The sequence below is a fragment of the Mytilus californianus genome, unplaced genomic scaffold (assembly GCF_021869535.1).
Source record: "Mytilus californianus isolate M0D057914Y unplaced genomic scaffold, xbMytCali1.0.p SCAF_51, whole genome shotgun sequence".
Taxonomy (NCBI): Eukaryota; Metazoa; Mollusca; class Bivalvia; order Mytilida; family Mytilidae; genus Mytilus; species Mytilus californianus.
Window position 1 is genome coordinate 1,062,072 of NW_026262703.1, and position 24,399 is coordinate 1,086,470.

Genomic DNA, 24,399 nt, shown 5'->3' on the forward strand with positions numbered 1-24,399 from the left:
TGATTAAGCTGTTTGTCCGCCACAAAAGTCGTATTACGGAATTATACTAAATACTAGTTAGTTTGGAATAAGAACAATGTGTCTGATTGAGATGATAAGTCTTTGGATTGTGACTAAGAAAGCTAGCAAGTATAAAGATGAGCCTCAGTTAGTCGGTCCTGTAATACAATCAATGTTTCTACATATTACCTTTATTATAATCAAGAGGGGCCTCGTGGCCAAGTGGTCTAAGTGGTTTCACTACTGTAATCACCAGCCAGTCAACACTAAGGTTGTGAGTACGAATCCCGCTCGTGCGGGTACACTCGACTCCAATCTTAATTGACTAGAATTGTCAGTTTTTCTATCGAAGGTCGGTGGTTTTCTCCGGGCACTCCAGCTTCCTTCTACCATAAAAAAAACTGACCGCCACGAAATAGCCCAAAAGTAGCGCTTAAATGTGGCATTGAAACACCAACAATCAATCAATCATTATCATCAAGAGTATCATCAGCTCAGCAGTTAGATCTTTGATAGTATTTATATTGTTTTATGTTTAGATTCCCTATTGTTAAAATTTAGAAATTATTTAGATGTGTAGGCTCCAAATCCCTCAGGTAAAGTGACCTCTAGATAACTTTTTTAATTCTTTTTCATAGATTTAAGAAGATGTGGTATGAGTGCTAATGAGACAAATTTCCTTCCAAGTTACCACAATTTGCAAAAGTAAACCATTATTGGTCAAAGTACGGTCTTCAACACGGAGCCTTGGCTCACACCGAACAGCAAGCTATAAAGAGCCCGTAAAATGACTAGTGTAAAACCATTCAAACAGGAAAACCAACGGCCTAATCTATATAAAAAACGAGAAACATTTATGAATCCCATCGACAAACGACAACCACAGTCTATTTTTGTCATATTGCTTAAAAAAAATCTTAATGTAAAAATGGTAATACTTATATATCATGTTCATACATGATTGGCTTTAAAATTTATTATTCTTTATACTCAGGTTTCCAAATTTTGACAGTAAAAGTTTTAACACTTTCAACAATTTTATATCTCCAGCATATAAATGTAAAGATTTTTCTTTTAGCAGTAGTACATACGTTAATGATTATTTTGGTAGATAAATCTACTTCTGTCATCGAACAAATATTTCTAAAATGAAAAGTGAAATAATGTTCATCGTACGAAATTGATAAGTGGATTAAGTATGAATTGTTTCAACTAAAACATATCTTATTTTTCACCATCAATCATTGATATTTTTTCAGGTATTTGAGTTTTCTAGATCAAATGAATTTATATTCCGTTGGGAAATAGGCTATTAAATAACTTGTTTGTTTGTGATTAAAAGTAATTCAATGTATTTAAACAGCATGAAGTGCAGAAGGTCTTACATTTAAATAGTATATTTTGAGAAAAAATCTGAAATAAATCAGATTACTAGTATTAAAAAACAGAGAAATAATTTATCTCAAACAAACAGTATGATCGCCTAATGAGCTCGTACTTAGTTAAGTTATCAGTGTTTCATAGACCCTAATCAAACACAAACCATTCAAAATGTTTTCCAGAATTTTGAATTCCAATATTTTAAGCAGTTTACCACCAGAATTGTTTTCGTCCAACACCAAGCTTCAGTTTATGTAAGTATAATATCAATTTAACCTCTTAATATGATTTCAAAAAGTATTGTAGAAAGTATCATAAAAATCCATGAAAATGCCCATCTACATATCTGTTACCTGAACTGCATGTTTAACATCAACACAAATCTTCAAATGGGGTTTTTTATAAATTATTTTTGAACATACAACTTAACATGAAAGGAGACTTTTTGGAACATAGACGGTTCTAAAAGTAGCACCCTTGAATTGTTACCATTTTACATTAAACATTATCTCTTTCAAGTCTTTTAGGTCTCAATGGATAAGGAATTTCCAAAAGATGATGATTTAAAAAAAAAACGTTCCTATCATCAAACAATTTATAACGAGAGGAGTTATTTTTCATTTTAATTACTAAGATCGCCTTACACGTTGAATCTTACAATTTGTTAGAATTGAAATGAACTTATTTTAAAACAAATCATTTTTTTTCCAGACTTCTTTTTGACAATGTTTTAAGCAGCTTACCAGTAGAGTTGTTTTCCACAAACATAAACCTGGAGTCTATTTAAGTTTACTGTATACTTAACTTTATTTAATTTTTAGTATAGCTTCAAATGAAATTTGTTATTCACTAATTTCGTGCTCACCTCAAGTGACATATTTCGTCTTTTTTTGTCCCAGACGGAGACATCTTATAAGGGAATTATAATTGATTAAGCTGTTTGTCCGCCACAAAAGTCGTATTACGGAATTATACTAAATACTAGTTAGTTTGGAATAAGAACAATGTGTCTGATTGAGATGATAAGTCTTTGGATTGTGACTAAGAAAGCTAGCAAGTATAAAGATGAGCCTCAGTTAGTCGGTCCTGTAATACAATCAATGTTTCTACATATTACCTTTATTATAATCAAGAGGGGCCTCGTGGCCAAGTGGTCTAAGTGGTTTCACTACTGTAATCACCAGCCAGTCAACACTAAGGTTGTGAGTACGAATCCCGCTCGTGCGGGTACACTCGACTCCAATCTTAATTGACTAGAATTGTCAGTTTTTCTATCGAAGGTCGGTGGTTTTCTCCGGGCACTCCAGCTTCCTTCTACCATAAAAAAAACTGACCGCCACGAAATAGCCCAAAAGTAGCGCTTAAATGTGGCATTGAAACACCAACAATCAATCAATCATTATCATCAAGAGTATCATCAGCTCAGCAGTTAGATCTTTGATAGTATTTATATTGTTTTATGTTTAGATTCCGTATTGTTAAAATTTAGAAATTATTTAGATGTGTAGGCTCCAAATCCCTCAGGTAAAGTGACCTCTAGATAACTTTTTTAATTCTTTTTCATAGATTTAAGAAGATGTGGTATGAGTGCTAATGAGACAAATTTTATCCAAGTTACCACAATTTGCAAAAGTAAACCATTATTGGTCTAAGTACGGTCTTCAACACGGAGCCTTGGCTCACACCGAACAGCAAGCCATAAAGAGCCCGTAAAATGACTAGTGTAAAACCATTCAAACAGGAAAACCAACGGCCTAATCTATATAAAAAACGAGAAACATTTATGAACCCCATCGACAAACGACAACCACAGTCTATTTTTGTCATATTGCTTAAAAAAAATCTTAATGTAAAAATGGTAATACTTATATATCATGTTCATACATGATTGGCTTTAAAATTTATTATTCTTTATACTCAGGTTTCCAAATTTTGACAGTAAAAGTTTTAACACTTTCAACAATTTTATATCTCCGGCATATAAATGTAAAGATTTTTCTTTTAGCAGTAGTACATACGTTAATGATTATTTTGGTAGATAAATCTACTTCTGTCATCGAACAAATATTTCTAAAATGAAAAGTGAAATAATGTTCATCGTACGAAATTGATAAGTGGATTAAGTATGAATTGTTTCAACTAAAACATATCTTATTTTTCACCATCAATCATTGATATTTTTTCAGGTATTTGAGTTTTCTAGATCAAATGAATTTATATTCCGTTGGGAAATAGGCTATTAAATAACTTGTTTGTTTGTGATTAAAAGTAATTCAATGTATTTAAACAGCATGAAGTGCAGAAGGTCTTACATTTAAATAGTATATTTTGAGAAAAAATCTGAAATAAATCAGATTACTAGTATTAAAAAACAGAGAAATAAATTATCTCAAACAAACAGTATGATCGCCTAATGAGCTCGTACTTAGTTAAGTTATCAGTGTTTCATAGACCCTAATCAAACACAAACCATTCAAAATGTTTTCCAGAAATTTGAATTCCAATATTTTAAGCAGTTTACCACCAGAATTGTTTTCGTCCAACACCAAGCTTCAGTTTATGTAAGTATAATATCAATTTAACCTCTTAATATTATTTCAAAAAGTATTGTAGAAAGTATCATAAAAATCCATGAAAATGCCCATCTACATATCTGTTACCTTAACTGCATGTTTAACATCAACACAAATCTTCAAATGGGGTTTTTTATAAATTATTTTTGAACATACAACTTAACATGAAAGGAGACTTTTTGGAACATAGACGGTTCTAAAAGTAGCACCCTTGAATTGTTACCATTTTACATTAAACATTATCTCTTTCAAGTCTTTTAGGTCTCAATGGATAAGGAATTTCCAAAAGATGATGATTTAAAAAAAAAACGTTCCTATCATCAAACAATTTATAACGAGAGGAGTTATTTTTCATTTTAATTACTAAGATCGCCTTACACGTTGAATCTTACAATTTGTTAGAATTGAAATGAACTTATTTTAAAACAAATCATTTTTTTTCCAGACTTCTTTTTGACAATGTTTTAAGCAGCTTACCAGTAGAGTTGTTTTCCACAAACATAAACCTGGAGTCTATTTAAGTTTACTGTATACTTAACTTTATTTAATTTTTAGTATAGCTTCAAATGAAATTTGTTATTCACTAATTTCGTGCTCACCTCAAGTGACATATTTCGTCTTTTTTTGTCCCAGACGGAGACATCTTATAAGGGAATTATAATTGATTAAGCTGTTTGTCCGCCACAAAAGTCGTATTACGGAATTATACTAAATACTAGTTAGTTTGGAATAAGAACAATGTGTCTGATTGAGATGATAAGTCTTTGGATTGTGACTAAGAAAGCTAGCAAGTATAAAGATGAGCCTCAGTTAGTCGGTCCTGTAATACAATCAATGTTTCTACATATTACCTTTATTATAATCAAGAGGGGCCTCGTGGCCAAGTGGTCTAAGTGGTTTCACTACTGTAATCACCAGCCAGTCAACACTAAGGTTGTGAGTACGAATCCCGCTCGTGCGGGTACACTCGACTCCAATCTTAATTGACTAGAATTGTCAGTTTTTCTATCGAAGGTCGGTGGTTTTCTCCGGGCACTCCAGCTTCCTTCTACCATAAAAAAAACTGACCGCCACGAAATAGCCCAAAAGTAGCGCTTAAATGTGGCATTGAAACACCAACAATCAATCAATCATTATCATCAAGAGTATCATCAGCTCAGCAGTTAGATCTTTGATAGTATTTATATTGTTTTATGTTTAGATTCCGTATTGTTAAAATTTAGAAATTATTTAGATGTGTAGGCTCCAAATCCCTCAGGTAAAGTGACCTCTAGATAACTTTTTTAATTCTTTTTCATAGATTTAAGAAGATGTGGTATGAGTGCTAATGAGACAAATTTTATCCAAGTTACCACAATTTGCAAAAGTAAACCATTATTGGTCTAAGTACGGTCTTCAACACGGAGCCTTGGCTCACACCGAACAGCAAGCCATAAAGAGCCCGTAAAATGACTAGTGTAAAACCATTCAAACAGGAAAACCAACGGCCTAATCTATATAAAAAACGAGAAACATTTATGAACCCCATCGACAAACGACAACCACAGTCTATTTTTGTCATATTGCTTAAAAAAAATCTTAATGTAAAAATGGTAATACTTATATATCATGTTCATACATGATTGGCTTTAAAATTTATTATTCTTTATACTCAGGTTTCCAAATTTTGACAGTAAAAGTTTTAACACTTTCAACAATTTTATATCTCCGGCATATAAATGTAAAGATTTTTCTTTTAGCAGTAGTACATACGTTAATGATTATTTTGGTAGATAAATCTACTTCTGTCATCGAACAAATATTTCTAAAATGAAAAGTGAAATAATGTTCATCGTACGAAATTGATAAGTGGATTAAGTATGAATTGTTTCAACTAAAACATATCTTATTTTTCACCATCAATCATTGATATTTTTTCAGGTATTTGAGTTTTCTAGATCAAATGAATTTATATTCCGTTGGGAAATAGGCTATTAAATAACTTGTTTGTTTGTGATTAAAAGTAATTCAATGTATTTAAACAGCATGAAGTGCAGAAGGTCTTACATTTAAATAGTATATTTTGAGAAAAAATCTGAAATAAATCAGATTACTAGTATTAAAAAACAGAGAAATAAATTATCTCAAACAAACAGTATGATCGCCTAATGAGCTCGTACTTAGTTAAGTTATCAGTGTTTCATAGACCCTAATCAAACACAAACCATTCAAAATGTTTTCCAGAAATTTGAATTCCAATATTTTAAGCAGTTTACCACCAGAATTGTTTTCGTCCAACACCAAGCTTCAGTTTATGTAAGTATAATATCAATTTAACCTCTTAATATTATTTCAAAAAGTATTGTAGAAAGTATCATAAAAATCCATGAAAATGCCCATCTACATATCTGTTACCTTAACTGCATGTTTAACATCAACACAAATTTTCAAATGGGGTGTTTTATAAATTATTTTTGAACATACAACTTAACATGAAAGGAGACTTTTTGGAACATAGACGGTTCTGAAAGTAGCACCCTTGAATTGTTACCATTTTACATTAAACATTATCTCTTTCAAGTCTTTTAGGTCTCAATGGATAAGGAATTTCCAAAAGATGATGATTTAAAAAAAAAAACGTTCCTATCATCAAACAATTTATAACGAGAGGAGTTATTTTTCATTTTAATTACTAAGATCGCCTTACACGTTGAATTTTACAATTTGTTAGAATTGAAATGAACTTATTTTAAAACAAATCATTTTTTTTCCAGACTTCTTTTTGACAATGTTTTAAGCAGCTTACCAGTAGAGTTGTTTTCCACAAACATAAACCTGGAGTCTATTTAAGTTTACTGTATACTTAACTTTATTTAATTTTTAGTATAGCTTCAAATGAAATTTGTTATTCACTAATTTCGTGCTCACCTCAAGTGACATATTTCGTCTTTTTTGTCCCAGACGGAGACACCTTATAAGGGAATTATAATTGATTAAGCTGTTTGTCCGCCACAAAAGTCGTATTACGGAATTATACTAAATACTAGTTAGTTTGGAATAAGAACAATGTGTCTGATTGAGATGATTAGTCTTTGGATTGTGACTAAGAAAGCTAGCAAGTATAAAGATGAGCCTCAGTTAGTCGGTCCTGTAATACAATCAATGTTTCTACATATTACCTTTATTATAATCAAGAGGGGCCTCGTGGCCAAGTGGTCTAAGTGGTTTCACTACTGTAATCACCAGCCAGTCAACACTAAGGTTGTGAGTACGAATCCCGCTCGTGCGGGTACACTCGACTCCAATCTTAATTGACTAGAATTGTCAGTTTTTCTATCGAAGGTCGGTGGTTTTCTCCAGGCACTCCAGCTTCCTTCTACCATAAAAAAAACTGACCGCCACGAAATAGCCCAAAAGTAGCGCTTAAATGTGGCATTAAAACACCAACAATCAATCAATCATTATCATCAAGAGTATCATCAGCTCAGCAGTTAGATCTTTGATAGTATTTATATTGTTTTATGTTTAGATTCCCTATTGTTAAAATTTAGAAATTATTTAGATGTGTAGGCTCCAAATCCCTCAGGTAAAGTGACCTCTAGATAACTTTTTTAATTCTTTTTCATAGATTTAAGAAGATGTGGTATGAGTGCTAATGAGACAAATTTCCTTCCAAGTTACCACAATTTGCAAAAGTAAACCATTATTGGTCAAAGTACGGTCTTCAACACGGAGCCTTGGCTCACACCGAACAGCAAGCTATAAAGAGCCCGTAAAATGACTAGTGTAAAACCATTCAAACAGGAAAACCAACGGCCTAATCTATATAAAAAACGAGAAACATTTATGAATCCCATCGACAAACGACAACCACAGTCTATTTTTGTCATATTGCTTAAAAAAAATCTTAATGTTAAAATGGTAATACTTATATATCATGTTCATACATGATTGGCTTTAAAATTTATTATTCTTTATACTCAGGTTTCCAAATTTTGACAGTAAAAGTTTTAACACTTTCAACAATTTTATATCTCCGGCATATAAATGTAAAGATTTTTCTTTTAGCAGTAGTACATACGTTAATGATTATTTTGGTAGATAAATCTACTTCTGTCATCGAACAAATATTTCTAAAATGAAAAGTGAAATAATGTTCATCGTACGAAATTGATAAGTGGATTAAGTATGAATTGTTTCAACTAAAACATATCTTATTTTTCACCATCAATCATTGATATTTTTTCAGGTATTTGAGTTTTCTAGATCAAATGAATTTATATTCCGTTGGGAAATAGGCTATTAAATAACTTGTTTGTTTGTGATTAAAAGTAATTCAATGTATTTAAACAGCATGAAGTGCAGAAGGTCTTACATTTAAATAGTATATTTTGAGAAAAAATCTGAAATAAATCAGATTACTAGTATTAAAAAACAGAGAAATAATTTATCTCAAACAAACAGTATGATCGCCTAATGAGCTCGTACTTAGTTAAGTTATCAGTGTTTCATAGACCCTAATCAAACACAAACCATTCAAAATGTTTTCCAGAATTTTGAATTCCAATATTTTAAGCAGTTTACCACCAGAATTGTTTTCGTCCAACACCAAGCTTCAGTTTATGTAAGTATAATATCAATTTAACCTCTTAATATGATTTCAAAAAGTATTGTAGAAAGTATCATAAAAATCCATGAAAATGCCCATCTACATATCTGTTACCTTAACTGCATGTTTAACATCAACACAAATCTTCAAATGGGGTTTTTTATAAATTATTTTTGAACATACAACTTAACATGAAAGGAGACTTTTTGGAACATAGACGGTTCTAAAAGTAGCACCCTTGAATTGTTACCATTTTACATTAAACATTATCTCTTTCAAGTCTTTTAGGTCTCAATGGATAAGGAATTTCCAAAAGATGATGATTTAAAAAAAAAACGTTCCTATCATCAAACAATTTATAACGAGAGGAGTTATTTTTCATTTTAATTACTAAGATCGCCTTACACGTTGAATTTTACAATTTGTTAGAATTGAAATGAACTTATTTTAAAACAAATCATTTTTTTTCCAGACTTCTTTTTGACAATGTTTTAAGCAGCTTACCAGTAGAGTTGTTTTCCACAAACATAAACCTGGAGTCTATTTAAGTTTACTGTATACTTAACTTTATTTAATTTTTAGTATAGCTTCAAATGAAATTTGTTATTCACTAATTTCGTGCTCACCTCAAGTGACATATTTCGTCTTTTTTGTCCCAGACGGAGACATCTTATAAGGGAATTATAATTGATTAAGCTGTTTGTCCGCCACAAAAGTCGTATTACAGAATTATACTAAATACTAGTTAGTTTGGAATAAGAACAATGTGTCTGATTGAGATGATAAGTCTTTGGATTGTGACTAAGAAAGCTAGCAAGTATAAAGATGAGCCTCAGTTAGTCGGTCCTGTAATACAATCAATGTTTCTACATATTACCTTTATTATAATCAAGAGGGGCCTCGTGGCCAAGTGGTCTAAGTGGTTTCACTACTGTAATCACCAGCCAGTCAACACTAAGGTTGTGAGTACGAATCCCGCTCGTGCGGGTACACTCGACTCCAATCTTAATTGACTAGAATTGTCAGTTTTTCTATCGAAGGTCGGTGGTTTTCTCCGGGCACTCCAGCTTCCTTCTACCATAAAAAAAACTGACCGCCACGAAATAGCCCAAAAGTAGCGCTAAAATGTGGCATTAAAACACCAACAATCAATCAATCATTATCATCAAGAGTATCATCAGCTCAGCAGTTAGATCTTTGATAGTATTTATATTGTTTTATGTTTAGATTCCCTATTGTTAAAATTTAGAAATTATTTAGATGTGTAGGCTCCAAATCCCTCAGGTAAAGTGACCTCTAGATAACTTTTTTAATTCTTTTTCATAGATTTAAGAAGATGTGGTATGAGTGCTAATGAGACAAATTTCCTTCCAAGTTACCACAATTTGCAAAAGTAAACCATTGTTGGTCAAAGTACGGTCTTCAACACGGAGCCTTGGCTCACACCGAACAGCAAGCTATAAAGAGCCCGTAAAATGACTAGTGTAAAACCATTCAAACAGGAAAACCAACGGCCTAATCTATATAAAAAACGAGAAACATTTATGAATCCCATCGACAAACGACAACCACAGTCTATTTTTGTCATATTGCTTAAAAAAAATCTTAAAGTAAAAATGGTAATACTTATATATCATGTTCATACATAATTGACTTTAAAATTTATTATTCTTTTTACTCAGGTTTCCAAATTTTGACAGTAAAAGTTTTAACACTTTCAACAATTTTATATCTCCGGCATATAAATGTAAAGATTTTTCTTTTAGCAGTAGTACATACGTTAATGATTATTTTGGTAGATAAATCTACTTCTGTCATCGAACAAATATTTCTAAAATGAAAAGTGAAATAATGTTCATCGTACGAAATTGATAAGTGGATTAAGTATGAATTGTTTCAACTAAAACATATCTTATTTTTCACCATCAATCATTGATATTTTTTCAGGTATTTGTGTTTTCTAGATCAAATGAATTTATATTCCGTTGGGAAATAGGCTATTAAATAACTTGTTTGTTTGTGATTAAAAGTAATTCAATGTATTTAAACAGCATGAAGTGCAGAAGGTCTTACATTTAAATAGTATATTTTGAGAAAAAATCTGAAATAAATCAGATTACTAGTATAAAAAAACAGAGAAATAATTTATCTCAAACAAACAGTATGATCGCCTTATGAGCTCGTACTTAGTTAAGTTATCAGTGTTTTTCATAGACCCTAATCAAACACAAACCATTCAAAATGTTTTCCAGAAATTTGGGTTCCAATATTTTAAGCAGTTTACCACCAGAATTGTTTTCGTCCAACACCAAGCTTCAGTCTTTGTAAGTATAATATCAATTTAACCTCTTAATATGATTTCAAAAAGTATTGTAGAAAGTATCATAAAAATCCATGAAAATGCCCATCTACATATCTGTTACCTTAACTGCATGTTTAACAACAACACAAATCTTCAAATGGGGTTTTTTATAATTTATTTTTGAACATACAACTTAACATGAAAGGAGACTTTTTGGAACATAGACGGTTCTAAAAGTAGCACCCTTGAATTGTTACCATTTTACATTAAACATTATCTCTTTCAAGTCTTTTAGGTCTCAATGGATAAGGAATTTCCAAAAGATGATGATTTAAAAAAAAAACGTTCCTATCATCAAACAATTTATAACGAGAGGAGTTATTTTTCATTTTAATTACTAAGATCGCCTTACACGTTGAATTTTACAATTTGTTAGAATTGAAATGAACTTATTTTAAAACAAATCATTTTTTTTCCAGACTTCTTTTTGACAATGTTTTAAGCAGCTTACCAGTAGAGTTGTTTTCCACAAACATAAACCTGGAGTCTATTTAAGTTTACTGTATACTTAACTTTATTTAATTTTTAGTATAGCTTCAAATGAAATTTGTTATTCACTAATTTCGTGCTCACCTCAAGTGACATATTTCGTCTTTTTTGTCCCAGACGGAGACATCTTATAAGGGAATTATAATTGATTAAGCTGTTTGTCCGCCACAAAAGTCGTATTACGGAATTATACTAAATACTAGTTAGTTTGGAATAAGAACAATGTGTCTGATTGAGATGATAAGTCTTTGGATTGTGACTAAGAAAGCTAGCAAGTATAAAGATGAGCCTCAGTTAGTCGGTCCTGTAATACAATCAATGTTTCTACATATTACCTTTATTATAATCAAGAGGGGCCTCGTGGCCAAGTGGTCTAAGTGGTTTCACTACTGTAATCACCAGCCAGTCAACACTAAGGTTGTGAGTACGAATCCCGCTCGTGCGGGTACACTCGACTCCAATCTTAATTGACTAGAATTGTCAGTTTTTCTATCGAAGGTCGGTGGTTTTCTCCGGGCACTCCAGCTTCCTTCTACCATAAAAAAAACTGACCGCCACGAAATAGCCCAAAGTAGCGCTTAAATGTGGCATTGAAACACCAACAATCAATCAATCATTATCATCAAGAGTATCATCAGCTCAGCAGTTAGATCTTTGATAGTATTTATATTGTTTTATGTTTAGATTCCCTATTGTTAAAATTTAGAAATTATTTAGATGTGTAGGCTCCAAATCCCTCAGGTAAAGTGACATCTAGATAACTTTTTTAATTCTTTTTCATAGATTTAAGAAGATGTGGTATGAGTGCTAATGAGACAAATTTCCTTCCAAGTTACCACAATTTGCAAAAGTAAACCATTATTGGTCTAAGTACGGTCTTCAACACGGAGCCTTGGCTCACACCGAACAGCAAGCTATAAAGAGCCCGTAAAATGACTAGTGTAAAACCATTCAAACAGGAAAACCAACGGCCTAATCTATATACAAAACGAGAAACATTTATGAATCCCATCGACAAACGACAACCACAGTCTATTTTTGTCATATTGCTTAAAAAAAATCTTAATGTAAAAATGGTAATACTTATATATCATGTTCATACATGATTGGCTTTAAAATTTATTATTCTTTATACTCAGGTTTCCAAATTTTGACAGTAAAAGTTTTAACACTTTCAACAATTTTATATCTCCGGCATAGAAATGTACGGATTGTTCTTTTAGCAGTAGTACATACAGTTAATGGTGAATTTAGTAGATAAATCTACTTCTGTCATCGAACAAATTTTTCTAAAATGAAAAGTGAAATAATGTTCATCTTACGAAATTGTGACCTTGATAAATCAAATTGAGAATGGAAATGGGGAATATGTCAAAGAGACAACAACCCGACCAAAGAGTGAAGATAACAGCCGAAGTCCACCAATGGGTTTTCAATGCAGCGAGAAAATCCCACACCAGGAGGTGGGCCTCAGCTGGCCCCTAACTAAAGAGGTGTGCTAGTTCAGTGAAAATGGAAATTATACTCATCTCCAAAACATATAAATGAACTTAAATTAAAAATCATACAAGACTAACAAAGGCCACAGTCGCAAAAATCCGGCGGGGTTAAACATGTTTTGTGAGATCTCAACCCTCCCCCTATACCCCTAGCTAATGTAGAATAAACAAACACACAATATACACAGTAAAACATAGTTTAAAATAAGTCCGTGTCCGATGTCAGAATAGGTAAAAGAAGTAACAAAGCAAAATGACAATGATACATAAATTAACGAAGGACTACTAGCAGTTACTGACATGCCAGCTCCAGACCTCTTTTAAACTGATTGAAAGACTTTGTCTTCATCATATGGAAATCAAGCACAATCCCTCCCGTTAGGGGTTTAGAATCATACTATCATAAGATTAATGAGAGAACATAACCAGTATCATGGCAACAACTAGTTTAAGAATAAATGTGCAAAGACCCTATGAGTGAATCAATATCAATACCAACATATGCCATCTTTAATGGCCTGACAACAGTATCGTAACTATATCACTTCTGAATAAGTCTGTTTAAAGGTTTGGTTAGCTTTGAGGTGAATGCCGAAATGTTTGTGCTTTGTAAAGAATACTACCATAAAAGATTAAATGTGAAATACCTGAACAAGATGTCTGCATGTTGATTTATATTTACGAATGATGTCCTTGTACCGATGATAAAATAATGGTGTAATAATTTTCAGTAATACAGAGATTTATTTCGTTAAAATCAAATACGTTGTTACATACACGAGGGAATCGAACGAGTTGAGATATATAAACACCATAAGATGGTGATAAGGGAACGTCACCATCTAAAAATGGATAATTAACAATAGGAAATGAAAAATCATACATCTCTTTTATCATACATTTTGGTATTGAGCTTCCCGTTAAAGATATATATATATATATCAAGATCCAGAAAAGGGCAGCGATTATTGTTAATATAAGGGACCGTGCAATATTTATCAGGCAGGTGGGACCGGTTTGAACAATAGTAGGACAAACACATTTTTCATCCACTTCAGGCATAAGGTCTCCACTTTGTTCACCTTTGGTGGCCATAGGACATGAAGATTTATTCACTTTCGCTATCAAACAAAAAACAATAATATTAGGAAGGCGCTACCTTAAATGCCAGCTTTTAAGCAAGCCAATAAGTTACTATGTCCCTACATATAGTTTTTGTCTGAAATAAAAAAATAAGTTCAGATGGAATATTTTAGGGTTCAAATTGTTTTCTGCTGAAAATAATTTTATTGGTGATTTATCTAAATGACAATGCTTTAAATACATTCATTATCTTGTGCCATTTTCATATCCATTTTTATTTCTTTGCAAATATTACAATTTTAAATTTAAAACAATAAGACATTTGTTTAATTTCAAAACTACAAATACAATCCATAACTTTATTAAACTGTTGATTTCCATGAAGAGGTCGAGGATTTGAAATGTCTATCTCATCAGTATTTAATAGTTGTAGCTGTTTGTTCTAAATATTTCTACTTTCTAAATAGGCTGGGCCATATCGGCATATGTGTTCATATTGTATTCCCAGTTTCCTCCACTCATATATATTTGATCAGCAAGAGGATCATGCTGAAAGTTGAAAGAAAGTTTGAATTTACAGTGAGCCTGTTTGGAATATTGTTTGAGCAGGTTTTCATTTTCATTTTAGCCCAAAATCTTAAAAAAGGATTAAGTTGACGAATTAAAATTTTGCAAGTTTCTTGGAAGCTATTTGAAATTTGTGGGGAGACACTGCTCATGATCAACTTTTTAAAGTGTTTTTTTTTACATCAATTCATATACTAATTCAGTCAGTTTTATGTAAATTTCTTGCTTTTTGGTTTGTAGCTAATTTTTTTGTGGTATACTTTCTTTATAATTTTTTGCTTTTTGTTTGGTACTTCTTTTTCTTTTGGTCATGAAAATTTATTTGTAGTGGTGAAGTTGGTATAGCCATAATTTCTTTAAAGGGTTAAAATGTGCACCTGCTAAAAGTAAATCCACATCCGGTAGATTGAAACTGTTAAGATCAGGTTTAAACTTACAGGTGACTGCGGAAGCCAAATATTCTGGCAGCAGCTTGATATTCACTGGATGTAGCACACATGCTACCAAATAAACTCATCATAGATACCAGGATTGAAATTTTATATTTACGCCAGACGCGCGTTTCGTCTACAAAAGACTCATCAGTGACCAAGTAACATGCCCTGTATATACCTATCAAAAGTCATGGTATAATCATGTGTTATCATAACTCTATCTTCCCATGCAATCCAATTTTGGACAATATGGGAGCATTATTGCAATATACCTATATGTATCACTCAGATTTAAGTCTATATTTATGATTTTTTGCTTATCTTTAATGTTTTATCATAGACATACATGTATTTTCATATTCATACGAATTAACTCATTTTCAACAATTTACAGACAAAATAAAAATGGACATTAAAAGCAAGTATTAATCATCAAATGAACAAATTAATTGAAGAAACCTTTCTTTTCAAGGTGAACTTGCACTTTTTTTTAAACATAGGAACATATCTGATATCATCTGTGAAATGATAAATGTTTAAAAATGTTATTAATTTAGAATTAAGGCAAAATTTGACATTAAGGGACAATAACTCTTAGACTAGTAAGCATATTATCAAATGCAGAATTACCAATTATTGTCTAAATAACAGAGCATGTTTATATTACAAATATACAATGTTATTTTATCTATCTTAGTTTTCAAGAAAGAAATTATTGTCTTTTTAAAACAAAGGCAGCATGTTTTTGACTATGATGAGTCAAAAATGAAAATTGTAGCCTTATTTGCTTTCTAATATAAGCATAGAATTTGACAGAAATAAACCAAATAACTTGTCATTTTGTAAGATCAATATAAAATTTAAATAGCTGTAGAGTTTTATGTATATCACAGTTGATTTGGGAAAGTTATACAAATTTTTAAAGGTGACATTATTTATCTGAATTTAGTCCAAACTGAAAATTCTAGATTTTGTTTTAACCTATTAATGAAATCCTTAAATTTTGACAGCAATAGACCATTAACTAATAAACAACCTTGCATTCTGTAAGATCAATATATAATTGAGATTGTTTTAGAGTAATAAAAAAAATCCAAGTTGATTTGAAAAATTTATACACATTTTAAAAGTGACTATCTGAATTTAGTCCAACTGAAAAATCTAGCTGTTTTTACCTATTAATTAAATTCTTAAATTTGACTGCAATGAACTAAACTACCAAATAACCTGGAATTTCGTAGGATCAATATATAATTGAGATAGTTGGGCTGATTCATACCAGTCGAGACTACATTAAAAGGTCAAGACAGTTTGAAACTGGCCGCGACTGGTCAAGACTGATGTCAAGGCTGGTCAAGCAATTTGTTTAGACCATATTGTGATTATTCCAAGATTATCAAATACTCAATCAGACTTATTAAGTAAAGCTGAGACCAAATTTGAGTCTGTTGAGATTACGTTGAGTCATGTCAAATCTGTGTTCGACCAGTCAAAATATGATCTTTTTAGACTCTGAGCAGTTTGTAGTGCAATAGGACACATACTTTTGTTCTTCAAGCAAGTCATAGGACATTGAGTTTTTACAGCCCAAATCAGTAGAGGACATTCACTTTCTTCTTGTCATTACCAGCATAGGCACCGGTCCCACATGCCTGATAAATATTGCACAGTCCCTAAGCTTTATTTAAAGTCAGTTCGGCAGGATAAGTATGACTTGTTTTACCTAAAAAATATCTTATTTTTTATCACCAATCACTGATATTGTTTCAGATATTTGAGTTTTGAAAGATCGTTTAAATTTATATTCCGTCGGGAAAGAGGCTATGAAATAATTTGTTTGTTTGTGATTAAGAAGTAATTTAATGTATTGAAACAACATGCAGTGTAGAAGGTCGTACAGTAAAAGCAATATATTTTGAGAAAAAAGATGAATCTGTCATCAAACCAATAATTATTCAATAAAAGAGGCCCCTAAGCTTTATTTAAAGTCAGTTCGGCTGGATAACTATGACTTGTTTTACCTGAAAAATATCTTATTTTTCATCACCAATCACTGATATTTTTTCAGATATTTGAGTTTTTAATGATCATTTAAATTTATATTCCGTCGGGAAAGAGGCTATTAAATAATTTGTGTGTTTGTGATTAAGAAGTAATTCAATGTATTGAAACAACATGAAGTGTAGAAGGTCGTACAGTAAAAACAATATATTTTGAGAAAAAAAAACTGAATCTGTCATCAAACCAATAATTATTCCATAAAAGACAAATAATTTATCTTAAACTAACAGTATGATCGCCTAATGAATTGGTACCTTTTGTTAAGTAATCAGTGATTCATATACCCTATTTGAACACAAACCATTGAAAATGTTTTCCAGAGTATTATCTAACAATAGTTTAAGCTGTTTACCATCAGAATTATTTTCGTCGAACACCAAGCTTGAGATATTGTAAGTATAACACCAATTTTACCTCTTAGTATGATTTCAAAAGGTTAGCACTTTCGTTTTTAGAAAGGTTTAAGTTAAATAAAATGAATTTAGGCTTTTGTGTGAGCACAGTTTTAGAAACACATATTTGTATTGAAATGCTCCACATTTATACAATACAAGGTTGTATCAGCGTTGGATCGTTTATAGTTAATCTAAACTTAAATAATGTTGGTGTCCGATAATTGAAAAAAAGGTACTAATAGTCACCATTTATTAAAAGTCAGACAGAATAAAGCTTCGATTTTGAAATATCGTCTCTGTGATGTCGCGATCTCTATCACAACGTGAGGGCAAAACTTCGTCGATTAAGTTCAAGGTTTGTTCTTATACAACAAGAAATAACAATGGCTCGGTCTGTTCTCCACCATCGTCGACTCATCGTGTTGGTCTTGTTATAAAATCAAGGTAGCTTCATACAAGTTTCCGTGTCCTATCCTTGTGCTTGTTAGTTGTTTTGTATTCACTGTATTAGGGAATGTATAGACTGTTTTATGTAACAATAAATGATAGTTGCAAGTGTAAAAAACCCAGACCTAACCATTATTTCTAAACGAGAATAGTTACACTTCATCATAAATGTTAAGATCGCTTTACATATGGATACATTTATAAAGAACAAACTTTTCAAACTCAAATGAAATTATGTTAACACAAATTATTGTTATGTTTTCCAAATATTTGAATAACAATAGTTGAATCAGTTTACCCTCAGATTTGTTTATTTTCTAATGTTATCGAAGTGTATGTATATTCTATGTTTAAAACCACATTATATCTTCAAACTGAGACTTGTTGGACAAAGTTATCTTGAAGATTTCAGGAGAAACGAATGTTGTTCTCCCATCGAACCGATTATTCTAACCTAAAAATGAAATATTTTATGTCTAACATTTTGATCTCCTTACGAACTAATACGTTGATTAAGTATGGATAGTGTTATCGTTGAAATAGCTTACTTTAACACAAATCCTGCTTATTTCTTCAGAGATTTGGAGGAAAACATTTTAAGCAATTTCCCATCAGAGTTCTTTTCGTCAAACATGTACCCCGAAATTAATGTTTTTAGATATCGAATGGTATGCTGGTCTATAAATGCACCGATTGTGTCTTATTCCTGTATAGCGTTGGAGCATGTATAGAAAAAACAACATTTTTGTAAAAGATAATTTATAAACTTAAATTGGACATTATTTGTTAAGCAATTTACCTTTCAAACGACCCATTACAATAAATATATCCTCATAACTGTATAAGTTTAGCCAATACTTTCATCGGAGCCATGACGTGGTATTGGAATATTATAGGATTGTAAATATGCATTTGTTTAGCACTTTGTAATTGATGACTTGTTTGAGATTTTTTTACAGCACTTGGGTTAAATTTCGGACTGTTTAAACGGTTAGATTTGTTAAAATATATTGCAATATATCAGAATTAAGAATGAACTGCAATAGGTGGACAACACCATTTGATATAAAGTCGCTGTGAATATTTGTTTTTTTCTTTAGGGATTTAAATTTGAATGCATTAACCACAATATCAGCCAATACATTTGGGGCACTGACAAATATATCAGCTCTGTACGTATGACTTACATTTTATACTGTAATGATCCAAACTCTGTTCAGTGATCGTTTCCGTTCCGGAACTATTTTCCTTTACTCCATCAATTAGTGTAGAGTAGTATGCGGATCGGAACTGGAACTGCCGGGGAGTTCAGTAATGATCAACATAACATACGACATAAAATGAATTGCAGAAATCAATAAAAATGTCCAGTTCTTTTAAGTCCTTCTTTTGTCGTTTCATCTAGCATTATAACTTTGAGTGTACTCGCTTGTCTATCTTTAAAGGGGTACTAGCTACGAGATATATAAAAAATCTGAAATATGATTTGTTTTTGTTAAATCATTAATGAAAGCGAAAAAGTGAAATAATATATCGCTTTTAGCAGCCAGTATGGTCCAATTTTGTCAAAATAAGCTAAGAAACATTGATGATGAATTATTCGCTTGCAAGTGAATAATTCGACCTCAATGAATCCGTATTCATGTGGACTTCAATTTAACCCCTTAGCTAGAGATGGATACTGCATGCATTGTGCGTGTTCAATTATTTAAAGGAAAAGAATATCAACATTGAAAGTGAAACAAAGGTAAATCATTTGATTGACTGATTCGATCCACAAAAAATTATTCTTATACAGGTTAAAAAAGGATGATTAACATATATTTTTAATCTATAATATAAAATTAAACAGACATAGAAAAATCCAAATGCACGAGTCTGATATCTATTTATATCTTTATTTATGTTTATATCGCTTATATGGCCATCGGAGGTCTTCGGGGGTCAACTCGACAGTTAATTAGATGGCGTCTAGACTAAAATACACGCGAAACGAAGCTACATATTATCGAGCCCAAGCCCAGTATATTGTTTATTTTAGACTTTTTATAATTTGGATAATATTTTACATTGTTATTAATCAAATATGAGAATTTGAGTCAAATCGGTGAGCATGAATTTGACAGCTAGTGCCCCTTTAAAAGAAATAACTAGTTTTTTAAAACAGAAACCACATGTGCATATACCTTTTGTTTTGGAGGAAAAGAGTTAACGCCTTATTCTGTTAGCACTTGTGTATATGTTTTCCGAATTTCATGACAAAGAAAAAATAACGGAAGGATAAAATATTAACGTGTACTGAACTATTACTTTTTAGATTTGTAGAAAACAACCCATTGGTATGTTGCGATTTGAAAGATTTTATTGAATGGTTGGACCTTCAAACCAAACTTAATGAGTTTTTTTTGGGGCAGTGCACATATTTAGCTAATGATACAGATATAAGAGACTTTAATACTTCGGAATGTGTAATTCCTGGTAGGTCATATTATATATATTTCTATAATGAATGTTATTATTTCACACATGATTTCAATATAATTCACTTTAAAATAGACATGTAAGAAAAAAAAGACTTAACAATGAAGCGTATTATATACAAAATTTATCAAAAAACGCAAACGACGAAAGATGACTGAAAAAAGTGTGGAAAATAGTAATTCAATATCTACTTGATTTATGTGAGCTACACTTAACAAGTGTGCTCTTTATGAGACAGGTCAATGCTTTTTTCTGATGTTATTATAAAGATCCATGATTAACCTCAATGAAGTTTTATTGTAAAAAGTAAAATAACAAACATACCAAACTCCAATGAAAATTTAAAATGGAGAGTCCCTTAAAAAATCAAAAGCTCAATTACTTCAAACGAATGAAAAACAACTGTCATATTCCTGACTTAGTAAAGGCATTCCCTTAATTCGAAAATAGCCGACTATCAGTTTTCATTCCAGGATTAAAATTAGGTAATCTAATTTTGTTTACACAGCCCCTCACGCAGTGTTTTTTTAAAGGACTTTGAGGATTGAAATATATTTTTGAAAGCCGCTTAACAATATGAGTCAGAAATATTGAAATAGTCTTTTGAAATTTTTAGTTTTGTCTTCGGTCAAGTATTTTGCGAATAATAGGGATAAATTGAATTAGGTTTCAAACCTACCAAATCTCCTGTATGAATGAACTATGAAACTTGGAGTCAGTGTTCCGTATAAGAGGTGCATGATTGGTTTGATAAGCATGCACTTTTGTTGTGATAACTAATTACACTTATTCCTCGAACGCCTACATAATTTACAGGTAAATTGCCAGTAGATTAAAGGATGTTGGCATTCAAGGAATAAACCGTACATACATCACGTACAGTCAAACGGTTGACATCATAAAGTTGTTGCAAGAGCTCTTTATGCCAATGCTGTTAGTAAAATTAGTTAAAAAAATGACTATACGTGATGCCAAGTGAATACAGGTGAAAATATAAAAATATCATGCTCTGAAAACATCATATGTATATCGCAAAGATTTTTTTTAACAAATGTATACTGTTAATATCCAAAACTGTACATTAATGATTCCGTTTCTACACTCTGGAGTTCATCTCCAATATTTGGTTAGATTATGTTAATCAGTCTATATTTTTCTATGTATTGTTTATTGACTTAGTTTGAAATGTTGTCTTTCTTTTTAGACGTTTTTTTTATTGCCTCCTATGTATGACCTAAAATATCCTATCTGGAAGTAGACCAATAAGACTTTTTAAATTTAAATCTCGATTAATAAGTAAAATCTATAGAACACTATTTATTTTATATTTAATTTGATATAACGCCTGTCAATTGTGTTTACAGAATCGTGCAAGCATGGCGACAAAAATAAAAGATCAGGTAAATGTTATATTCTACTATGCTATATTCATACTACGTTAACTATTAAATCAGCCCTAAAAGTCATATGAAACTTCAAATGAAAAAAAAAGTGATTCATATGTTTTTTATAACTAAATGGCTAGTTTTTAATATAAAACTTATGTATATATACTTTTTTCTCAAGAAAATTCTATAATTTGTCTAAATTTAGAAGAAATATACTTTTTTTTAATTGTTTGCTTTCATTATACAATTCGCCGATATGTTTTCCGTATGCAGTGAACTCAGCGTGACCTTTCTCGTAAAAATCCGGTGGTCGCAATACGCATGTCATTGAAATAAACTATTACATCTTATTATACATGCTATACACGTGCTCAATATCCACGCTTCTTTGTTGATTGTTTACAAAGGTGACAATCGGTAAACTACGGCTTCAAAACACGACAATTAATAAGCTGCCATATTTTCACATCATAACAGACTGAGAGAATTTTTGTTTGACGATTATACGATATGGATGCGTAAAAAATGATAAAATCGTGCACAGAAGACTAAGTTTATGTATATACATGCATTGTTTTAAGAATTGGATAAACATTGACCAACATTATTTTTCACCAGTCACTCGTTTCATATGACTTTAAAGAGAAAAATAATATTAATCCCATTAACACTGTGTCTAAACTACCCCGGCAAAAAATGTTTGGACTCGATAGTATCTAATGTCCGGTACGGTGACGGACAATCAACAGACAGAGAAAAGGTAGAATTTCTGTTTATTTATTTGTTATTTAATGACATTGAAGAATAAACATACACATATAACTATTTTCGATTGTGTGATGTAATATTTTCTACAACCGTTCTAGATTAATGGAGAAATAAATAAAAAGGCACACGAAAATGGTGAATTGAGTGAATATTGCTACGAATTTGTTTAATTTCTCTTTAAATTGTGCACATTGTACGGAAAGAAAAGTACGGAAAGAAAGATATTAACACAGAGATTGCATGGCTAGTCACTATGAGCACCTCAATATTTGCATTTCTATGCATGGAACGAAATAAATGGGTCATGTCAAAATGGAAGGACCCTGTTTCGTCAATGTTGTTTATTACACAAGGACCCTGTTTTGTCTCAGTATAGGACCCGGTTTTGTTTTGTTTTGAAACCACAAATTTATGAAAAGCTACGTTAGCACGGATCTGGACATTGTCCATCGGAAGAAATTAAATATTTGAGTCAAAAAGATGTTATAAAGATGTTATTGCAATACAAACATGTGTTAAAATATATTTCAAACGGGAACTTTTCGAAATAGGGAGTAGACATTTTTGAATGCTATACGTATACCTTATTGATCTTATCTTCGAACTAAGTTTAAATGGAAATAAATACTTTATATCATGTACTTACATTAATTCCTTATGATAGAAAAAAGAAGATGTGGTGTGATTGCCAATGAGACAGCTCGTCACAAGAGATCAAATGACACAGAAATTAACAACTATAGGTCGCCGTACGGCCTTCAACAATGAACAAAGCTCATACAACATAGTCAGCAATAAAGGCCCCCAAATGACAAGTGTAAAACAATTCAAACGAGGAAACTAACGGCCTAATTTATGTACAAAAAAATGAACGAAAAACAAATATGTAACACAGCAACAAACGACAACCACTGAAATACAGGCTCCTGGCTTGGGACAGGTAAATATATACAGAATGGGGCGGGGTTAAACATCTTAGCGGGATCCCAACCCTCCCCCTAACCTAGGAAATTGGTGTAACAGTACAACATAAGAACGAACTAATAAAATCAGTTGAAAAAGGCTTAAGTCATCAGATGGATACAAATAGAAATACATATCAAAATGTTTGTTTGTTTTCTATACTACTGTAATGATGTAAAAATAAGAAGATGTGGAATGATTGTGTTACCATATCAATTTATCAAAAGAGTAAGGATAGTATGCTTTACTACACTATACGCTATGTTTACAAAATATTTACTCATTCGTTCATCCATTGACGGACAGTGAGAGAAAAAGCTCCGTTTTGAAGGCCGTACTTTGACCTATAATTGTTTACTTTTACAAATTGTGACTTGGATGGAGAGTTGTCTCATTGGCACTCATACCACATCTTCTTATATCTATTAGAACGTTTTGGATATCTCAATCAAAATGGTTGCCTTTCGAACGTGTATTTTATGTCCGCTTCGAAATACACAAGTTCTAAACTTCCCCATTAGAAACAAAATAATTCTATCATGCCATGCTCTACGCTCATTTTAACATAGGTAGACATTATATTTGTCAATATTTTATACCTGGCTAACGCTTGGTTTAAAAATTTTAACAAATATAATGCCTGCCTATGTTAAAATGAGCATTGAGCATGGCATGAAAGAATTATTTCTTTTTATAAATAAAAGTTGGTTTGCAACATTATAACGTCCAATATCTTCGTCTTCGTCTTAGTAGAACAACCTAATAGGCAATTTAGTCCGTGAAAAATGACAATGAGACAACTTTCCATTAGAGACCAAATGACGTATAAGTTAACAAATATAGAACACCGTATGGCATCCAACAATGAGAAACGTCCATACGGCATAGCAAGCTAAAAAAGGCCCCGAAATGAAAACTGTA

The 24,399-nt window shown here is 31.6% G+C and overlaps 1 protein-coding gene across 1 annotated transcript in view; it reads left to right on the forward strand.

Moving 5' to 3' along the window:
• Positions 1-24,399, forward strand: part of LOC127703798 (carboxypeptidase N subunit 2-like) — a 41,398-nt gene that overhangs the window by 14,345 nt on the left and 2,654 nt on the right. The window contains exons 6-10 of the mRNA XM_052207875.1: positions 10,794-10,865; positions 17,357-17,428; positions 18,979-19,050; positions 20,196-20,356; positions 21,724-21,759. Coding sequence (XP_052063835.1) covers positions 10,794-10,865; positions 17,357-17,428; positions 18,979-19,050; positions 20,196-20,356; positions 21,724-21,759 — 413 coding nt within the window. The remainder of the gene's footprint in view (positions 1-10,793; positions 10,866-17,356; positions 17,429-18,978; positions 19,051-20,195; positions 20,357-21,723; positions 21,760-24,399) is intronic.